This window comes from Eimeria maxima, genomic scaffold (genome assembly GCF_000499605.1).
Source record: "Eimeria maxima Weybridge genomic scaffold, Emw_scaff194, whole genome shotgun sequence".
Taxonomy (NCBI): Eukaryota; Apicomplexa; class Conoidasida; order Eucoccidiorida; family Eimeriidae; genus Eimeria; species Eimeria maxima.
Window position 1 is genome coordinate 25,743 of NW_013564834.1, and position 16,385 is coordinate 42,127.

A 16,385-nucleotide genomic window follows, 5' to 3' on the forward strand; every position below is an offset into this window, starting at 1 on the left:
ATCGGAACGAAAAGGGTAAGTACGCCGTGGATACTGCTGTTTCAGGCAACAGGAAAAAGGGAAGCAAAATGCCGGCAGCCAGGAGGCAGAATCTGTGGCAAGAATATCTAAAAGCCACTCTGTTCAAATGGGCTTGCCGGCAACAACTGCCGACAGACAAATCGCACCAGAATAACCCCACATGCTCCGCGTCCTTTAGACACGTGACTGTAAGCAGGGTATAATACCTATATGGTAATACACATATACATATGCAAGCAGAGCAACAAAGGCAAAACAGCAAAGTTCGTGAGGAAGGCCCGCGTCCTGCGGTTCACCAAAGCCAAAGGGAACCTCCTCCCAATCTGCAACAGGCACCCAAATGCCCCATGAGCTGTCACAGTGAAACCGGGGGTACGACAGGCACGACTCTGTCTTTCGAAGAGGCAGAGCGAGGGCCAAAGGTGACAGCAGCCTTCGCAGCCTCCACGGCCGTCCGTCGCCGCCCCACGGAATATCGCCAACGCTCCAGAGAAGGCGAAGCCAGATGACAGTGGTGTATCAATGCCACTATACATAAATAAATGTCCCGAATCCGCCACTCAAAGGGCTGCGCAGCCCCTCTATCTAACAAACCAAAAGAAGTGCAACAGCCTACAGGTTGGGGCCTCGAAAGCGCAGTTATTGAAGCTGAGAAGGCGACGACACGACCTAGATCAACTTAGTTGTGCTAACTGCGAACATTCTTATCACCTAAAGGGTTGAGACGGTGAGGCAACGCAATACTGCTCCCTGGCCTGAGGAGAAGACACCGACTGACAGCAAAGACCCGCACTCCTCCTAGCACTTCTTGGCCACGGTGCCCTCAAGGAGTCCAGATTCGTGTTGAAAAGGTAAAAAGGAAGAGAAGAGGACGAGTCAGTCCACGTTACGACCACGAACATTCAAATACCGCAACTGTACGGACGGGATGCGGACGGTGAGACGCACTACCCGCTGCACCAAGAAGGCGGGTAGGAATTTCCGCGACAGATGAACGTAAACAAGAAAAGAAGTTTAAATGAATTCCAGAGTCATCAGCAAACTTTAAATACGAGCGTAAGCAGTCGCTGGTCGGCAGCACACCCCCTGTTCCCCCGGGGCTGTGTGGTGCACCGGTGGGCGGTGTACTTTCAGGCTAATTTCTACAAAAGATGCACAAACACCTAAAGCGCAAGTATATAAATATATTATGATTATTACTATATCCACGTTGTGTAGCTGGAGTCAGGCGTCCACTGCAGCTAGGGGGCAGACACATGAGGCACACGCGGAAGAACACGAGCGCATGCACGAAGGTCGGCACATCCGGCTCGTCAGAGTAAATTAATGGTAAAATAAAGGTAACTCTCCGTCGAATATGAAATTTACTGGATTTTGCGAGTCGTTACTTGGACGACTCTATGAGTTTTTGAGAGGCTTGCTCGGCCTCCTGTGGGTCCTTCTGCCCGCTGTCTGCAGGCCGTCGAGCTGCCACCTGTTGCTGGCGCAGCCCCGCGAGAAGGGGCTTCCTTTCCCTGGATGGTTTTCGATTAGTAGATATCTTCTTTTTAATTATGTGATTTATACTGGTTGCTTCACCGTTGTTCATACCCTAGGAACCGACACTCCCTCCGTGGGGTGAATGAAGCCCTTTGTCCCCATCGCGGGGCGTTTCCCCCGCCTCCCTGCTGACGAGCAGCTTGAACTGTTAGGCACTTCTTCGACCTTGTTTGATTATTTCGGTTCTAGTTTGTTCAGAATTTAGCTAATATATTGCCATATCTTGGGCACTAGTATCCTCGCTACCCCCCGGCATGCACAGGGCGGGCCTCTTTTGTTCTTCTGTCCCTTGCTGCTTCATCGACGGCGCATCGCTCTTCGCCCTTTGTTCAGTTTACGACTTGGTTGCCGAATCCGTTTGAAGGAGAAATAATCGCAACTGCAAAGGTCAAACAAACTAGCGCCTTAGGTGGCACTTCATCATCAGGGCCTGAGGCCCTGTCAAGTGGACGGGGTACTCCGCTGTCTATCAGTTTGCATCGTATGCAATGGTTCATAGAGTCTTTCGTTCTTTAGGCAAGAAGTATGTTTCAAATGAACCCTTTGACGTCCCACTAGTTGCTGCTAAAAGAGCAGAGCGGAATCCTTTCCGCAATCCCAGCTGGAGTGCTTGGAGGCCGTGAGAAGATGTGCAGCAGACACAGGACAAATGCTTTGTGGCTCTTGCTGCTCATATATGCGGCATGTAAACTGATGCTGGCCTCGTCGGAGGCAGTTGTGAGCCATTCAACTGTGCATGGCCCCAATAATGCCCTCGGCGTCCTCGATGAGGGACTGCATCTCCCCTTGGGATCTGCTGGTGGTGGTTCGTCTGCCAAAGACAGTGCTAACGAACATGCCCCTGCTGCAGATTCCCCTACATCTATGAGGAATTTTCCAGGCGTGTACCCCTCCGCTGCACAATCGCGAATGCCAGGTCCCTCTGATTCCGCTGAGCCACTAAAGCGCCCCAACAGCTCGGCGCCGAGCGATCGAGGGGCTTCCGATGCAGTTTGTTCAACAGGTGAGGACTGTTCACGTTGTAAAGGATGCTACTGCAGCTGTAGCACTCTGTAGTATGCTTATATATCATTTTTCTTTCCTTTTGCTCTACAAATTGATGACATCCTGGTGCTGCCCTGTTGGCTTTCCCAGGGCTGCGACTGGCGTTCGATTGCGCACTGCGGCGCGTCGTTGCTTTCGGAGTGAGGGATTACTTGGTTGAGAAGTACAAGCTCCCGATGATGCCTCTGGACCTCTGCCAAAGCGAAATTCTGCTGGACGTGGAACAGTGCATTCCGACAGATTTCACAGACCTATTCCCTTCTGACACGTTCCTAGAGGTATGCGGACGAACATTAATTTTCAAATATTCTACCAAGCAAAAGTTCAGCTTTTCATGTTCAGTACTGTCTACAAGTTAGGAGGGCAGTAGTTTGCTTTTCCTCTGTAGTGCGGAGTGTGAGGGACAGGCGCGGCATTGAACAGCATTATGTACTGTTGCTGATAGTCCAATTCATTCTCACTGACAGTATTGTGGTGTGGGTTTACAGGTAGTGAGGCAGAAGCAGTTGTTGGTGGGCACGATGGACTTCAGCGTATTTCCACAGCTGGCCTCTGACCCGGGGAACACTTCGGGTTTTTACCCTGAACTTGTCCAGGCGGTTGCTCGGGAGCTCACGGTGATTGCGTTGCAAAACCCAGGTCTGCGTCGCGAGCTGGTGGGCGATCGAGAATTGAATATCGGCATTCTCGATCAGTCTTTCAGCAAACGCTTGCACGACGTGAAGACGGCGGTGGCGCAGGAGTTGTTCTGGAACGCCGCATGCAATGAAAGCGCACGAAGCGCCCACGGCCTGCAGCCGCTGGCCGCCTCCACCGCGAAAGCCGCAGTCGCTCTGAACGACTCGCTGGGTGGCGACGGGAGCTTGTCTTGGCCCGATGGTCTGTTGTGCGGTGACGCGTCTGCTAGCTCGTCGTCGTGTCTGTTGCTGGGGTGTCTGTCGCCGTGGCGAGATATTCCTAAAGATATTTTAATTGGAGTAACTCACGTCAAATTCAGCACGCCAATGAACCTTGTAGCCGCGGTCCACCGCGGCGAAGTGCACATGACGGACGTAGGCACCATTGCATCGGCGTACTTGCCAGAGAAGTACAACTTTCTGCCGCTGCGAGAAGTGCTGGAGCCCTCGTGCACCATTGGCGCGTGGAAGAGTTTCTTCCTTCTGCGGGACTCCTGGAGTCGACGACGGCGCGGTCGCAGGCACAGCTCGGCAGAACACGAACAAAGAAAATTAGCCAACGCGGTAACAGAGGCATTCCAGGCCGATGCAAGAATCGCGAGTCTGTCGCTTAGCACAGGGAGCATTGAGAGAAGAAGACATTCTACGGGTTTCCCGACGACCTTGACAGATTTGAACAAAGAAGGGAGGCCGAGCTCGGGAGCTAGGCAGGAGATGGAAGGTGGCGATGAGCTGCAGAGCTGGGAAGACCGTATGCGGCAAACACGCAACTTGTTCTTTAAACTCTATGGCGTCCAGACAGAAGGCTCCCCAACAACTAACAGTACTAGCAGCAGCAACCATAATCTGCATCCAACAGCTTCCCTTGGAACTTCCGGGACAAATTCGGTCTCCACCAACCGTAACGCGGACACGGACACGGCCGCGTTTGAAGAGAAGACGCTCGTGAAACTCCAGGCTGTCGATCACTTCTTGTTCTCCTATTTGTTCCCCGAGGATTTCAGGATCTCCAGTGTGAGGAAGTAAGTATTTGGGTGCTGGCTGCTTCTGCTGCCGCTGCTATGCCTTGGCCCGTTACAGTCTGTCTAGGTGAGACACCGAGCGGTGCTTTGACGTGTTGCAGTGAGCGGTGTTTTTGCCCTTGAACGTGTATAGGCGTATTCTTTTTTCTGTCATTTGGCTTCTTTTCGTCAGGTTGACCGACTTGTCGTCGGTACTCAGCGATGGGGAGCCTGTAGGGGCCTTCGGCTATGGCCTGGCGGGTCGAGGCGGACGTCGGCGGATCTCCTCTAACTCCGCCTGGCGCTGTCATTCGCAGCAGAGGCGGGCACCGAGTTTGATCGGTTCTCGCTTCAGGAGAGAGCAGTTGGTGCCTCGTATGGCAGCAGGCCTTCGCCATGGCCGGGCGTGCGACTTGCCGTCGACGCGTGTGCGTCAGGGAGGGCGGCAGCACGACGGGGTGGTGGAGTTCCCAGGGCCCCTTGTGCCTTTAGCGGCCTTCTTCGCAAAGAGCAGAGACCCAACGTGCAGAGGACTTCCAAGGCGCTCCGTGACGACTGTGACGGAGAAGCAGACAGCGCTAAGCGCAGCAGCCTCGATGCCGTTGCCATACGTGTCTGTGCATTGCTGCCTGCCAGCAGTCGGCGCGTTGGTTGCAATTTTATTTGCCTTCTTTTGAGAGACATTTGATGCTCACGATGCACAAAATCGGGAAAACGAGGCCGTCCTGTTGTTGTTGTGAGGAACGTTCAATGCCTAACGAGCTGGCGTCACCTGGAGAACCAAGACGTCGGGCGTTCCCTCAAGTGCTCATCTGTGTCAACAGGTCTTTCTACACAGCGAGACCCACACACAGGTTTCTGAGCCACGTTTGCCCTTAGTAGACACACAAATTCTTTCTTTGTCATCATCGGCGGAACAGGACGTCCGCCAGCCTCGCCTTTCTCTCGCCTCTCTCGGACCTGTGATATTCCTTGGCGAAACTTACAGCAGGTCGCACAACCCCATTTGTCCTTGGACAGGAACGAGTCATTTGTCACCTAACATTTTCTGCCACAGTAACACGAATTCTGTGCAGCTTAGAGTAATGACTGCGAATTCATGGGATTTTACGCAGCGGCGTAATGTACCCCACTTGGTTCATGAAAAGTCTTGCGGCAGCTATTGAGACTGCGTCACTGCCTTGTCAAGTCACCGTTGTGCCGGCAAGAGGCTTGATTATCTACTACCTATATTATGCGAACCTTGCCAATACAACAGGGTGGTTGTGGAACAATTATGTGATAGAGTTCCCGGATCTGCTCAACATTGAGGACAAGAAGAGGCGTTTTTACGGTTTTACGAAGTCGACTGCGTCAGCCGGTGTAGAGCGACAAAATTTCGTTCGACTTCGTGGAGCTCAGGAGCACACAGCACCTGAGTCGAGGACCACAACGTCGCGAAAAGACCACAAACCATTGGTTCAGAGGCACACGTCCTGCAACTGGTTTCCCTACTAACCGTGGAACCCAGACTCACTAAGCTGTGCAAAGGTTCCCCAAGGTCGGCACTCCGTAGTTCTCCAAGAGTTCCTAAGAAAGCGCAACACAAACACCGGAGGTCGCCGTTAGTTTTCAGCCACTCTCTTATTCCAATCTGTATATATGCTGTTGTCTGCGAAACCATACAAACACCCGGCCTCTCTATCCCAGAAGCTCTTCCACCCACCGGAAACAATCGCCTGATCGTCGGCCCCAACACGAGCCAACCCGAACGCCAAGATGTCCGCAGCGCTTCCTGCAAATCACGCAATCGACCGTATTAATCATCAGTTTGCAGTAGCGGAGGCGGCAACTTTACTGCAGACCGAGAGACGGCAAATCAAAGAACTTGTGTACTCCCTAGGGGGGCACAAGTGCTACTGCCTCCTGCCCTCTACTGTGTGGACAGGAGGAGGTGGATTTGGTGTCTGTACCATCATTGTTCATCTCTGCCGCCTCGAGGAGCTGCTCGATGGCGGTGTTGACACTCATGAATCTGTCAGACACCAGGACAGCATAAACAGGAAAAAGCAGTTCAACAGCCGAACGAGACACGTTGCAGAAAACGTCAAATGCAGCGCTCTGCAGCAACTCAAAACAGAGGGTTTTCAAGAAGGCAAAGAGGTAAAAATTGACCTTGGAGGCTCGAAGATATTGTTGCCCTTCATCAAATTCTCGACTGTCTGCTCCTTAACTTTAATGTCTGCATAAAACAATATCCACACGCCAGAAACGTACGTTTCTGAACGTATTTCAAGGATGTTATAAGCGCCTAAAAGGATAATAAGACACAGGGGGTTCGAAACTTGTTCGCTGAGTTCTCTCGAGCGACTCACCCAAGAGGCAGAGAGTATGCATGTTGTTGTCCCTGTTCTTCTTTATCTTTTCGTAGAAGCTCACGGGTTTCCAGCCGCCATCAAAGAAGGGAATCGAAACCGTTTCGCCAAAGCGATATAACTCGAAGCAAAAAAATGCACACCTCAGTCAAATCAGGACACAATAGCTTGTGCACACATAGACTAGACTATAGCTCAAACAAAACCCTACAATGCAGATATATTGAGATTACCTGCAGGCCGCTGGCAGCAACGGCACTCATAATCGAAGCATTATGAATAACCTTAACAGTTACGCCTCTCTGTCGCGCCCGTAGATACAGATCCGCATGTGTTGTCGCACTGAGCGTAAATGGGCACGAATACATGCAATATAAATATATACACTATATATGTGGCTTTCATTGATACGGAACGTTCACGCCACACACAAACGTAGATAGGGCGTCGCACCACATCTCACCAAAAGGGGTCGCCGACGACTAGGCAGGCAACCCGTTTGGTTGTTGCTGCTTCGATCATCGCTTCTGCCCTCCCCTCCACAAAGTCTCTGTCTGCTAACACAATCGGTTTTCCGAAGAAACGTTCCTGAGCAGTATATCGACAATTACACACAACTATGGACACGGGGTCCAGATAGCATCTGAGCACAGCCGATTCAAACGAAATCATTCGCTTCACTGGCTTTTTGTTGTGCGACATGAGCGCCTTACGAGTCGGTTGGCGTCTACATTGAGGGTCGCTGTGTAATTCTCCAGATACACGATGTCTGCCGCGCGAACCGCCTCAAGGCCGCGGATAGATATGTCGCGCTCATCGTTTAAGCCGAGACCCACCAGTGTTAACACCATCTTGCAAAAGTGGAAGATTGTCTTGTGAGGGGTATTATGCACTTCTCAAATACGAACTGCAATGGGTGCAGGCAGACCAGCGCTTGCCGATCGATTCAAAAAGCCGCCGGGAGGGGGGAGGAGTTGAAATATTGCACATACCCACATAAAGAGGTGTTTTACACACTATAGACTCTTTGCCGGCTCAGGAGATGCGGGACTTTTGCAATGAATTATCTATCGCCTGCTTTCAAACAAGTCCATTTGGGCAGTGAGGATCACGCAAATTTAACGCCGCGCACGCAGCAAAACACGAGGAGTTTAGCCATATATAGTGTAAATGCTTATTAAAGCTTTCAAATTTTTCTCCACCGTAATATTAGGTGCTGCAAAGCATAGCGGTCGGTAGGGCGAAGATTCCTGGCCTTGCATGTCCATGGCTACAGAAAGCCCCACTCTACGGTAACTGCGGTAAAATCCTCTTGCTCTGCACTCCATCCTCATACATGCAAGGCCATTCATTATTGAAAAGTATGACTCTTTTTCTTTCAACGCCTTCTGAATGGTTGACTCTATCCCCCTTCGACTTTTCCCAAACTCGGGGCTGAAGACTCGCCATAGCAGAAACAATCGAAACGCCATAACCCACTGAAAGACGATCGTAAAAGGTGTAAATTGAATGCCTCCAACCAATGCTGCCCCCATAAGGACAGCGTAGAGCTTCATAGTCCGCTCGGCGCTTCCACTGCTAGCATGCAGGGGCACTACAGAGCGGATGGTGATCCAAAGGTCTTCACATGACCTGCAAAGATGTCGACATTTGCGGCAAGTTCACCACTTTTGATTGCATTGGTCGCCAGAGTGCTGCAGCCGCTCCAACCATGACTAGATCACTGGCACTGTCCACGCTGTATTGAGCGTCGTAGGGTTGGGTGAATCGTAGCCACATTTTATGGATTATGCTGCTTCATATGCTCGATCTTTCTCAGCTAGAAAACATTTACAGTTGCATGCAGAAAGTGGGGCACCTGGAGAGAAAAGGGGATAAGCAACTCAAACAACTACGGCAGCAGCTGGTGCTGCGAAGAGTATTCCAATGAGTAATAAGTTTGGCGGGTGACGCTTCCATCGTGTGATTGTATGGTTTCAGAGGCGAAGAATTGTGCAGGACATATCCCGAATTACTCGTGATCCCCCTCATGGAGTGAAGGCATCTCCCTTCTCAGACAACATGATGTATTGCCACGCAATAATTAATGGGTACGTAACATTCGTCCTGCTATCGTTCTCCGCTTAATTCATCGGGTGCCAAACTCGTGGTAAATCAGGAGTGACTATACGTTTGCCTCTGTTTGAGGTGTCTTACAAATGACTGCAGGCCAGAGGACACAATGTGGGAGACGGGGACTTTCCACTTGCTGATCAAGTTCACGGAGGACTACCCAACTTCGCCTCCTCATGTGCGGTTCCTAACGCGAATGTACCATCCTAACATTTACTCAGATGGGAAGATTTGTTTGGACATCTTGCAAAATCAGTGGAGCGCCATGTATGACGTCGCAGCAGTGCTCACTTCAATCCAAAGTCTTCTAAGTGACCCCAACCCCGACTCTCCAGCTAACCCTCAGGCGGCTAAGATGCTCGTCAATAACAGAGTTGAATACGACAGGCTTGTTCTGGTGCGTCTTGGTAATGTATCACTGTGCTGCTGCCGCCCTACTCTGTCACTATGGTGCGGTTCACCCAACCGGTTCTGACCTCAAATTCTAGCATTTTACGGGTTCTGTTTGCCATTTTCTGATCTTTAGGAATGTGTGGAAGACAGTTGGGATATCCCCCCATTGCCAGAGGGCACGTTTGACGACGAGTAGGTCCCCCCCGGATCTGGCGCAAGGCATAATCCGGGAAATTGACAATCACCATTCAAATTGGGTTCTTTGTGAAGCAGAAGCTTTGCTTTGAAGCTGCCTGTCACGCATCTGTAGGCTAGAATATGAAATGGTGTGGCCGCATACTTGGCGGGGCCACACGCAAAGGACTGGCATGTGCTGCTTTGGCAGTGCCCTGCGGGCCATAAGTACATGCTCCTGGTTTGCGGCCTCCTTATGTCTACTGCAAACCGGAGACGAGTCAGTTGCACGTGGCAGAATATGCTTTACCACTAGATAAGTGCCCTAATCACGTTGAAGGGGCAAGTTCGCTAGCTGCACATGGGTAATGGGCCAATAGCCCACTATCTAGCCACAGTATCTCGCTACTTCAAAGGCGCCAGGATACGCCTTTGTTGTGGGAGAAGTGAATTCTGAAATGTTCGGAAGCGCTTGTATAGGACTCCAGTGTAACACAGCGCCGAATGAGCGTGAGCAATAAATTTAGTTCCGTATGTTCAATCGTTTGAGGCCTTTGGGTCCTGCCCGAAGTGTTCGTCCTTTGAGCATAACTTAAAGTACTCTTCGAGACGAGGTATCTGCAAAATCCAGGCAGCCGCACATGCACATGTTGCCCATACCACCGATTTCGCATTCGCTTGCTGTGCGAAGCTAGCTATAACTGCTTAGATTGTTGCGCCGAGCTCATCGCTGACGAGTCTCTCAAATTCATTAAGTTCTTCCTCATCCATCCACATTAGACGCCTGCCGTGCCTGTGCCACACGTTGCACCACAGAGACGGAGGAAACGCGGCTTCTTCGTTCCGACATTTCACACTTAAACGATGATGTATGTTGCATGCTACAACACGCCGCTGACCTATCAACGAAGCACAGAACTGGTTCTAGCTCTCCATCTTGATCTCTCTTTGCGTTGAAGACAAAGCATTTCTTCCCGGATGGAAGCTGAGAAAACCATGCATCCTTCAACACATAAGTTCAAGAACACTTGGAAGTGGAATTGCCGCAACCGCAGGTACGTTGGCTACGAATTAGAAGCGACTGCCTTCACACCACGAGTCGTCTCTCTTCACTACTGCTGCACAAAGAACTTCTGGGAGGATAAAACTATACATGCACTTTCTAATATTCGGCATGGGGATTGCGGACCTCTATACTCGGGGACCTGAGTTCGGGGCTAAACCAGTACTCTTGACGAGTGCGTCTCCCGAGAGTTGGGTTGTCCTCTTCATTGGCGGTCTCCGGCAAAGTTTCAGGGGCAGACAAAGATGAATTGAAGCGCGTTTGTACAGCTATTTTTCCACTTCCAGCAGGAACACCGCCAGTTATTCCACGAAGACGATGGAGTTGGCGCTCTAGACACGCTCGGGCGATCATGTTCTCTTAGGGTGCGCACAGGATTTTCAGTGGCAAAACCGTTGGTGGTGGAAAAACTACCATACTAGAGATTTGGACGAATCTGCTGAAGATTGCAGCACCGGAACCGTTTGACGGCCGGCGCGTGCAGGAGAGGTTCAATACCAGTCAACGACGGCGTATACTAGACTCACGGGGGGGAAAGTGGCAATTTAAAGACTATTCCAGCAAAATAGAAAAATGTGGCTGTTGAAATCAGAAAACACACGCAGAAACAACGAAAAAAAAACTGTTGTGACGCGCAGATCCGACAGCTGGTGTTCGGGTGTACATGCAGCGCAGCGTGTGATCACAGACAAGCAAGTCAAGCGCTCATCATTTTATCACATTTAGTCGATTCTGTCTATAATTTCTGGGACACTTTGCTTCCTTCCGTTAGTACTTCAACACAGGAAGGCCCCAAAATGTCCGATATCGAGTCACAGAGAGTCCTCGGGGCTGGAATCCCGAGGACTGGCAGACTGATTGACGTCGGTAAGTGGACACCCGCTTCAATAGTTTCGATACGACCTAATGCAATTTTGTACAGCCTTCCCAAATATTTCATTGGACAAGCAAGTCTACCAACTTCTTAGCCAGTCATGAAACATAACCTCCACCAACATCTATTACAGGTCGATTGTCTTGATAACGTTGATTCAACTTGGAGTATACGTTCTCTCATGTGCTATGTCCTCGGCCTTTGAGGTGAGAATATGCTGAAATAAGCCGGGGAAACACCATCAACACTGCCTCCCGCAGCCGACGGAACGCGTGCTATACCAACTAGGAGCCACTTACGGGCCTGCAATTAGGTAAGCAGAGGCCTCTATACTGTGCCAACTAACAAACGAGAGTATTATTAAATCATTTCAGGCACTTCCAAGCATGGAGGCTAATAATGCCCGTGTTCCTCCACGTCGGCATTGTGCATTTGCTATTTAACATCCTCTTCATTCTGGTTAGCCTTATTGAAACTGTTGTACAGCAAGCTCATATGCAACAAACACAATCTTCCTCAGCATATGGGACTTGACAAAGAAATTAAATACGGAAGATCAAATTTCCTCATGCTCTACTTTTCCTCCGGTAGGAAAATAACATTTTGTTCCAAAGAAAGCATGGAACAGCACTCGTTTTTCAGCTTTGATTGGGAACATGTTCACCGTCTTAATGCGCCCCTGCTCCTTGGTATGCAACCTAAAGAAACAGTTTGCTATGGGATCCTTCTCATCTGCTTTGTTAGGCTGTCGGTGCAAGTACTGCAGGGTTCGGTATGTCGACGTTGTTCTTTCCGCTGAAGAAGAGCATTCGCAACAAACTGTCGCTTAGGTCTCGTTGGCTCCATTCTTGCTGAGATCCTGATGGTGTGGCATAAGCTCGACGAGCGTACGCGGAATATGTACACACTCGACATCACCATCTTTGGAGCTCTGATGATTCTGCTGTCCTATGGGCAAACTGGTAAAACGATTTTTCGTCTCACTGCAAATGGAGTGTCGAATTCAAAGCCACTGTGATTACAGTTGATATATGGGGCCATCTGGGAGGCTTCGTCTGCGGAGTTGCAGTCACCTGCGAATTGAACAAGAATATCAGGGATCTCCCTCAGTAAGGGCGCGGTAGTACTCTGTTTTTCACCATTGAGTGCAAACAACGGCACTTTCTTGCAGCTGGTTTGGTCTGGTCAAGGATGGAACACGCACGATATGTCTTGGTGTCATCGCCCTCACCCTTGTTCGTGTATTCCTTGGTCTCCCCCTGCCCATGGTGAGATCTATCACGTGGTCTTATCTTTCCTTCGTCACTAAAGCTTTTACAGGGGTGCGCATAATGCGGGTCCCACGTTTGGACAACTTGGGAGGGAACGGCGAATTCTCTTTTTGAACATACATTGAGCCAAAATTCCAAATTAGCATGGAAAATGTTGTTTGACTTGCCGAAATAGATGGTCCAAAGTTGAATTATTGTCTAGTACAATGTCCGCTAGTGACACTTTGTCCTTTAGTGGAAGTTGACTTTTTATCATGGAACGCAGTAACTCCTCAGACGAAGTCTGATCCCGTAAAAGAAGTCGTCGCAGTTGCAAATCTTCTGCTGTGAAGACCACAACAACTGGGCCACAAAGGAGATTAAGTTTTGTCTCAAATAAGAGAGGAACGTCAATGACAACGCGTTGTGCCCACAGACAGATTCGGAACCTAAAAATTCGCCAGAGGATGGTCCCAATTATCCATGGATGTGTCAATCTGTTTAGCAAACGTCGTTTGGCTGGATCCTGGAAAATGAGATGACGCAAACGAGTCCTATCAATTTCTCCCGATGCCTTGTCAACTACACAATCTCCAAATGCTTTCACAACTTGACGAAAAGCTGGTGACCCTCGCTTCAAAATGCCCCGTGAAATTTCATCAGCGTCAACTACCCTCCATCCGTGAGATTTTAAGAAGCCGGAGACGGAACTTTTACCAGTTCCCAGGCCTCCAGTCAGACCAGGAACAAGACAGCGGTAGCCCAGAAATGCAAATAGTACTCCCAGCAAGAAATGAGGTTCTGATACCTTGAACAGGAACACTTGGAACGCAATGACACAAACTGTATATGCTGCCTTCAACACTCGACAAAGTCTTCGTATAGAAAGGACTTTTGCCAAGGTGAACCCCGTCACGAACGAAAATGGAAGTAGACAACACCCCAACATCAAACGAAGTGCCTGAAAATACATCATGGCCAATGGTGCTTCCGTCACTTGATTTCCGCCTTCTACTCCGGGATCCATGCATGAGACCACCAATTCTAAAGAAATACGCGGAAGCTGTGTGAACAAATATCCGTTGCCCAAACAAACCCGCTTCCCTCCCCATCAAGGAGCCACGACTTTGGACTTCATAATGGGAAGTCCCAGCATCGCCCAGGTGCAGCAGAGCTATGCTGAGGCTACACGCACAACGCCGGCGGTGAACATTATTCCACACATTCAATTACCCGCAGTAGAGTAGAATTATGCTTCAGTGTCCCAGAAACAGGGATTCTCGAGCCATCTCCTACGCTTATGGAATTGCCAGTCTCACTTGCCACCCACCCCCCTAGGCGACACCGAAGCTTCGGCTGGCGTACAAATAGGCGTTTGTGAGATGGCAGGTTATTCTCAACTTGCATCGTCTCCACTGACAAGAGTACAATATCGTATGGGTTTTTCATGGCACTGAAAATTGGGGCTGTTTGGAAGCCTTTCAGGCCTTCCGCCTGAGCGGCTTCCGTTTCCACATGCACGCTCTTTGGCGCATACGCGCCAGTCAATTCATCTATGAATAGTTGTCTTTTGAGCTAATTTGCATATTAAGACAACGATGCAACCATTATGGGGCACTCATATATCTTAATCCCGGACGGGATTGACTCTTCAGATGACGCGGCCACTCAAGTCCAGCGTTTGCTTGAACTCTCGACACCGAAGGAAACAGACCCTGGTGGTGTGGTATGTTTAACCACGAGATGAATCTTGAAATTTAGGCCTTCCATAAGTGCTCATCAACATTTATAGCACCGTAACTGAACGCAACTCCATTACTGAACTGTGTAGAGCTAGGGTTATATGAGTGAAGTTCGCACGAACCACTGCAAACGACATATGAACGGCATCACATGAAGGGGCAGTTGTTTCCTGTGTAATCTCTTGCGCAGATATTTTGCCTGCAGGTCTCTCTGCTGCTTCTATTACTGCTTGTTTTACTTATCTTGGTGGCCTGGAGAGCATACGGAGGCATTCTCCGTGATTTTTATGAATCATACGGCGCCCCGTTGGAATTTAGTTCATCCGCTAAGCCCTGTCAAAGCCATTAGCACACGCCCTGACAACTGTGCTGCGGAGAGAATCTGGACTTGCAACAGGCTGCAGAAGGGCATGCCACAAGGTAGTGATGGGGCTTTTCAGGCCGGCGGCGGAGTGACGATTGGGCGACCATAAGACCGCGCCTTTTTTTGCATTTATAGTTGCTGAGATCAGCAATTGATACTTGCTGGAACTGAGGGTTGTATTTGCTTTGTGGCACAAACCCAGTTCATGATGCAGGCTTCGCTGCATGAGGCGGCCTCAGGTTCAACAGACAGAGATGTCCAGGCAAATGGCTTGGAATTCGACGCGTCAGAGCGGCTTCGGCTCATGCAGAGTGGCTTGCCGCTTTGCATTTTCTTGGAGTCGTCAGAGGTGGTGGCGATAAAGCCTCCGGCTCCTCTTTACATATTTGTTCCGCGAGTTTCGTACTTGCCGACACTTATAGACAAGTGCCACGAGCACTTCAAGCCGTACATCCAGCCGTCCTTTGGCCAGCCAGCATCGCCATTCTTCGACTTTGGCGGAATACCGATTGACTGGCGGCTGCCGATTGGCGTTGCATTCGATATATTGAGTGCTATGAAGGGAGGGATCAAAAAGCGGCTGGCTGCTTCTGTTGAAGATGGCTCTGCAGTAGATGCGGGTTTTCGTGAACTTGCGGCGTGTGGGTGTGACGTGCAACTACCCTGGTGTTTGACGATTCACTTCCATGGCTCTGCCTCTAGCTACCTCAGCGGGGGTTCCAACAAGGTGTTTTCTTCCCCCGGGTTCGTTGGCTGGGCGGGTTTTGAGAGTTTCTTCATCAATTCCCTTAAACAGGCGACGTACATTATCAACGGTTCTGCAGTGCCTTTCCAGCGACTTCCGAAAGCCGCTGAAATGCAACTTCTTACCGCTTCCCGTACGGGAGCGATTGCCGAATTTCTCGACGGTTGCAGTCAGTTACTGCCGCCTATGTCACCCAAACATTTTCGACGCATTCCTGTGAGGATGTATATTTGTGGGCCTCCGTGCTTTGAACTTTCTCTGAGCTTCCCTTGCTTCCAAACCCACAGATTCTCTACTCCAGCAAACACCCTCGACGACGTCGGCAACCCGTTCGCACCCAGCGGAAGCAGTTCCAGCCTCAGCAGCGGGCAGGAGGGAACAGCTTCATCTGTTCATGATGCTCCATCCTGTGCTGCTGCTGCTGCACCCCGTTACCCTCGAGGCCCCAACACCGCTTCTGAGACAGGGGCTCTCTCCACACTGGGCGACCTCGTCCACTACGTGTTGCCGCAGCTGTTTCCCAAGGTGACGCGCAGCAGCTCACAGCAGACGGCATCCCCAGCAGCAGCAGCATCAGTAGCAGCGGGAGACAACTGCGATCCGCTGGAGGAACAGCTCCGCAAGAAGCAGCAGGTAATTGAAGAGCCCGGATGTGATATAGGCAGGCGGTCATGTTGTGTCATCGTTCACGGCATTCAGCCGCTCCTGCAAACCCCTCTCTTCTGGCTAGCTGCCACCGCCCCTCAGCTAGATCTCTTTCTGCATATTGTTGTTCTCGTCGATGAAGCCCTCATGGGGAGTATAGAGATCCCTTAAACCGAAAAGCAGAGGGGGAAGAAAAGTTGCACTGCCAGGAACTAAACCTGTTTGTTTTTTATCTGTACAAACCAAGCACTTTCTCAGCTTCAACAACAAATAATAATTAATTACTAGTCCTTCGTCTGCTTCTCTGCACCACTCCCTTGTTGTGCCTGGTGGCTGTGCCCAATTACATTGTTATCGACAGTTATGTACTAATTGTTATCTACTCTA

The 16,385-nt window shown here is 50.2% G+C and overlaps 5 protein-coding genes across 5 annotated transcripts; 4 read left to right on the plus strand and 1 right to left on the minus strand.

Annotated features, from left to right (window-relative positions):
• Window positions 1-2,253: 2,253 nt before the first annotated feature.
• On the plus strand, window positions 2,254-4,959 carry EMWEY_00020890 (hypothetical protein, conserved; the record flags this gene model as incomplete). The annotated part of the gene is made up of 4 exons (XM_013480453.1): window positions 2,254-2,563; window positions 2,695-2,882; window positions 3,093-4,303; window positions 4,476-4,959. 4 exons carry the CDS (start codon window positions 2,254-2,256, stop codon window positions 4,957-4,959), a joined length of 2,193 nt encoding a protein of 730 aa, XP_013335907.1.
• A 659-nt stretch (window positions 4,960-5,618) lies between these two features.
• EMWEY_00020900 (diphthine synthase, putative) lies at window positions 5,619-7,487 on the minus strand (the record flags this gene model as incomplete). Its single annotated transcript, XM_013480454.1, has 9 exons — window positions 5,619-5,696; window positions 5,799-5,851; window positions 5,988-6,056; window positions 6,235-6,296; window positions 6,437-6,503; window positions 6,637-6,757; window positions 6,870-6,978; window positions 7,100-7,224; window positions 7,350-7,487. The coding sequence occupies 9 exons, from the start codon at window positions 7,485-7,487 to the stop codon at window positions 5,619-5,621; spliced, it is 822 nt and encodes a 273-aa protein (XP_013335908.1).
• Window positions 7,488-8,241: 754 nt separating this feature from the next.
• EMWEY_00020910 (ubiquitin-conjugating enzyme e2, putative) lies at window positions 8,242-9,337 on the plus strand (the record flags this gene model as incomplete). The annotated part of the gene is made up of 4 exons (XM_013480455.1): window positions 8,242-8,244; window positions 8,617-8,726; window positions 8,845-9,145; window positions 9,275-9,337. The coding sequence occupies 4 exons, from the start codon at window positions 8,242-8,244 to the stop codon at window positions 9,335-9,337; spliced, it is 477 nt and encodes a 158-aa protein (XP_013335909.1).
• A 1,838-nt stretch (window positions 9,338-11,175) lies between these two features.
• On the plus strand, window positions 11,176-12,584 carry EMWEY_00020920 (rhomboid family domain-containing protein, putative; the record flags this gene model as incomplete). Its single annotated transcript, XM_013480456.1, has 10 exons — window positions 11,176-11,245; window positions 11,541-11,565; window positions 11,627-11,711; window positions 11,773-11,839; window positions 11,895-11,941; window positions 11,997-12,024; window positions 12,083-12,214; window positions 12,277-12,361; window positions 12,424-12,520; window positions 12,573-12,584. 10 exons carry the CDS (start codon window positions 11,176-11,178, stop codon window positions 12,582-12,584), a joined length of 648 nt encoding a protein of 215 aa, XP_013335910.1.
• Window positions 12,585-14,816: 2,232 nt separating this feature from the next.
• On the plus strand, window positions 14,817-16,169 carry EMWEY_00020930 (autophagy protein, putative; the record flags this gene model as incomplete). Its single annotated transcript, XM_013480457.1, has 1 exon — window positions 14,817-16,169. The coding sequence occupies one exon, from the start codon at window positions 14,817-14,819 to the stop codon at window positions 16,167-16,169; it is 1,353 nt and encodes a 450-aa protein (XP_013335911.1).
• Window positions 16,170-16,385: the final 216 nt, after the last annotated feature.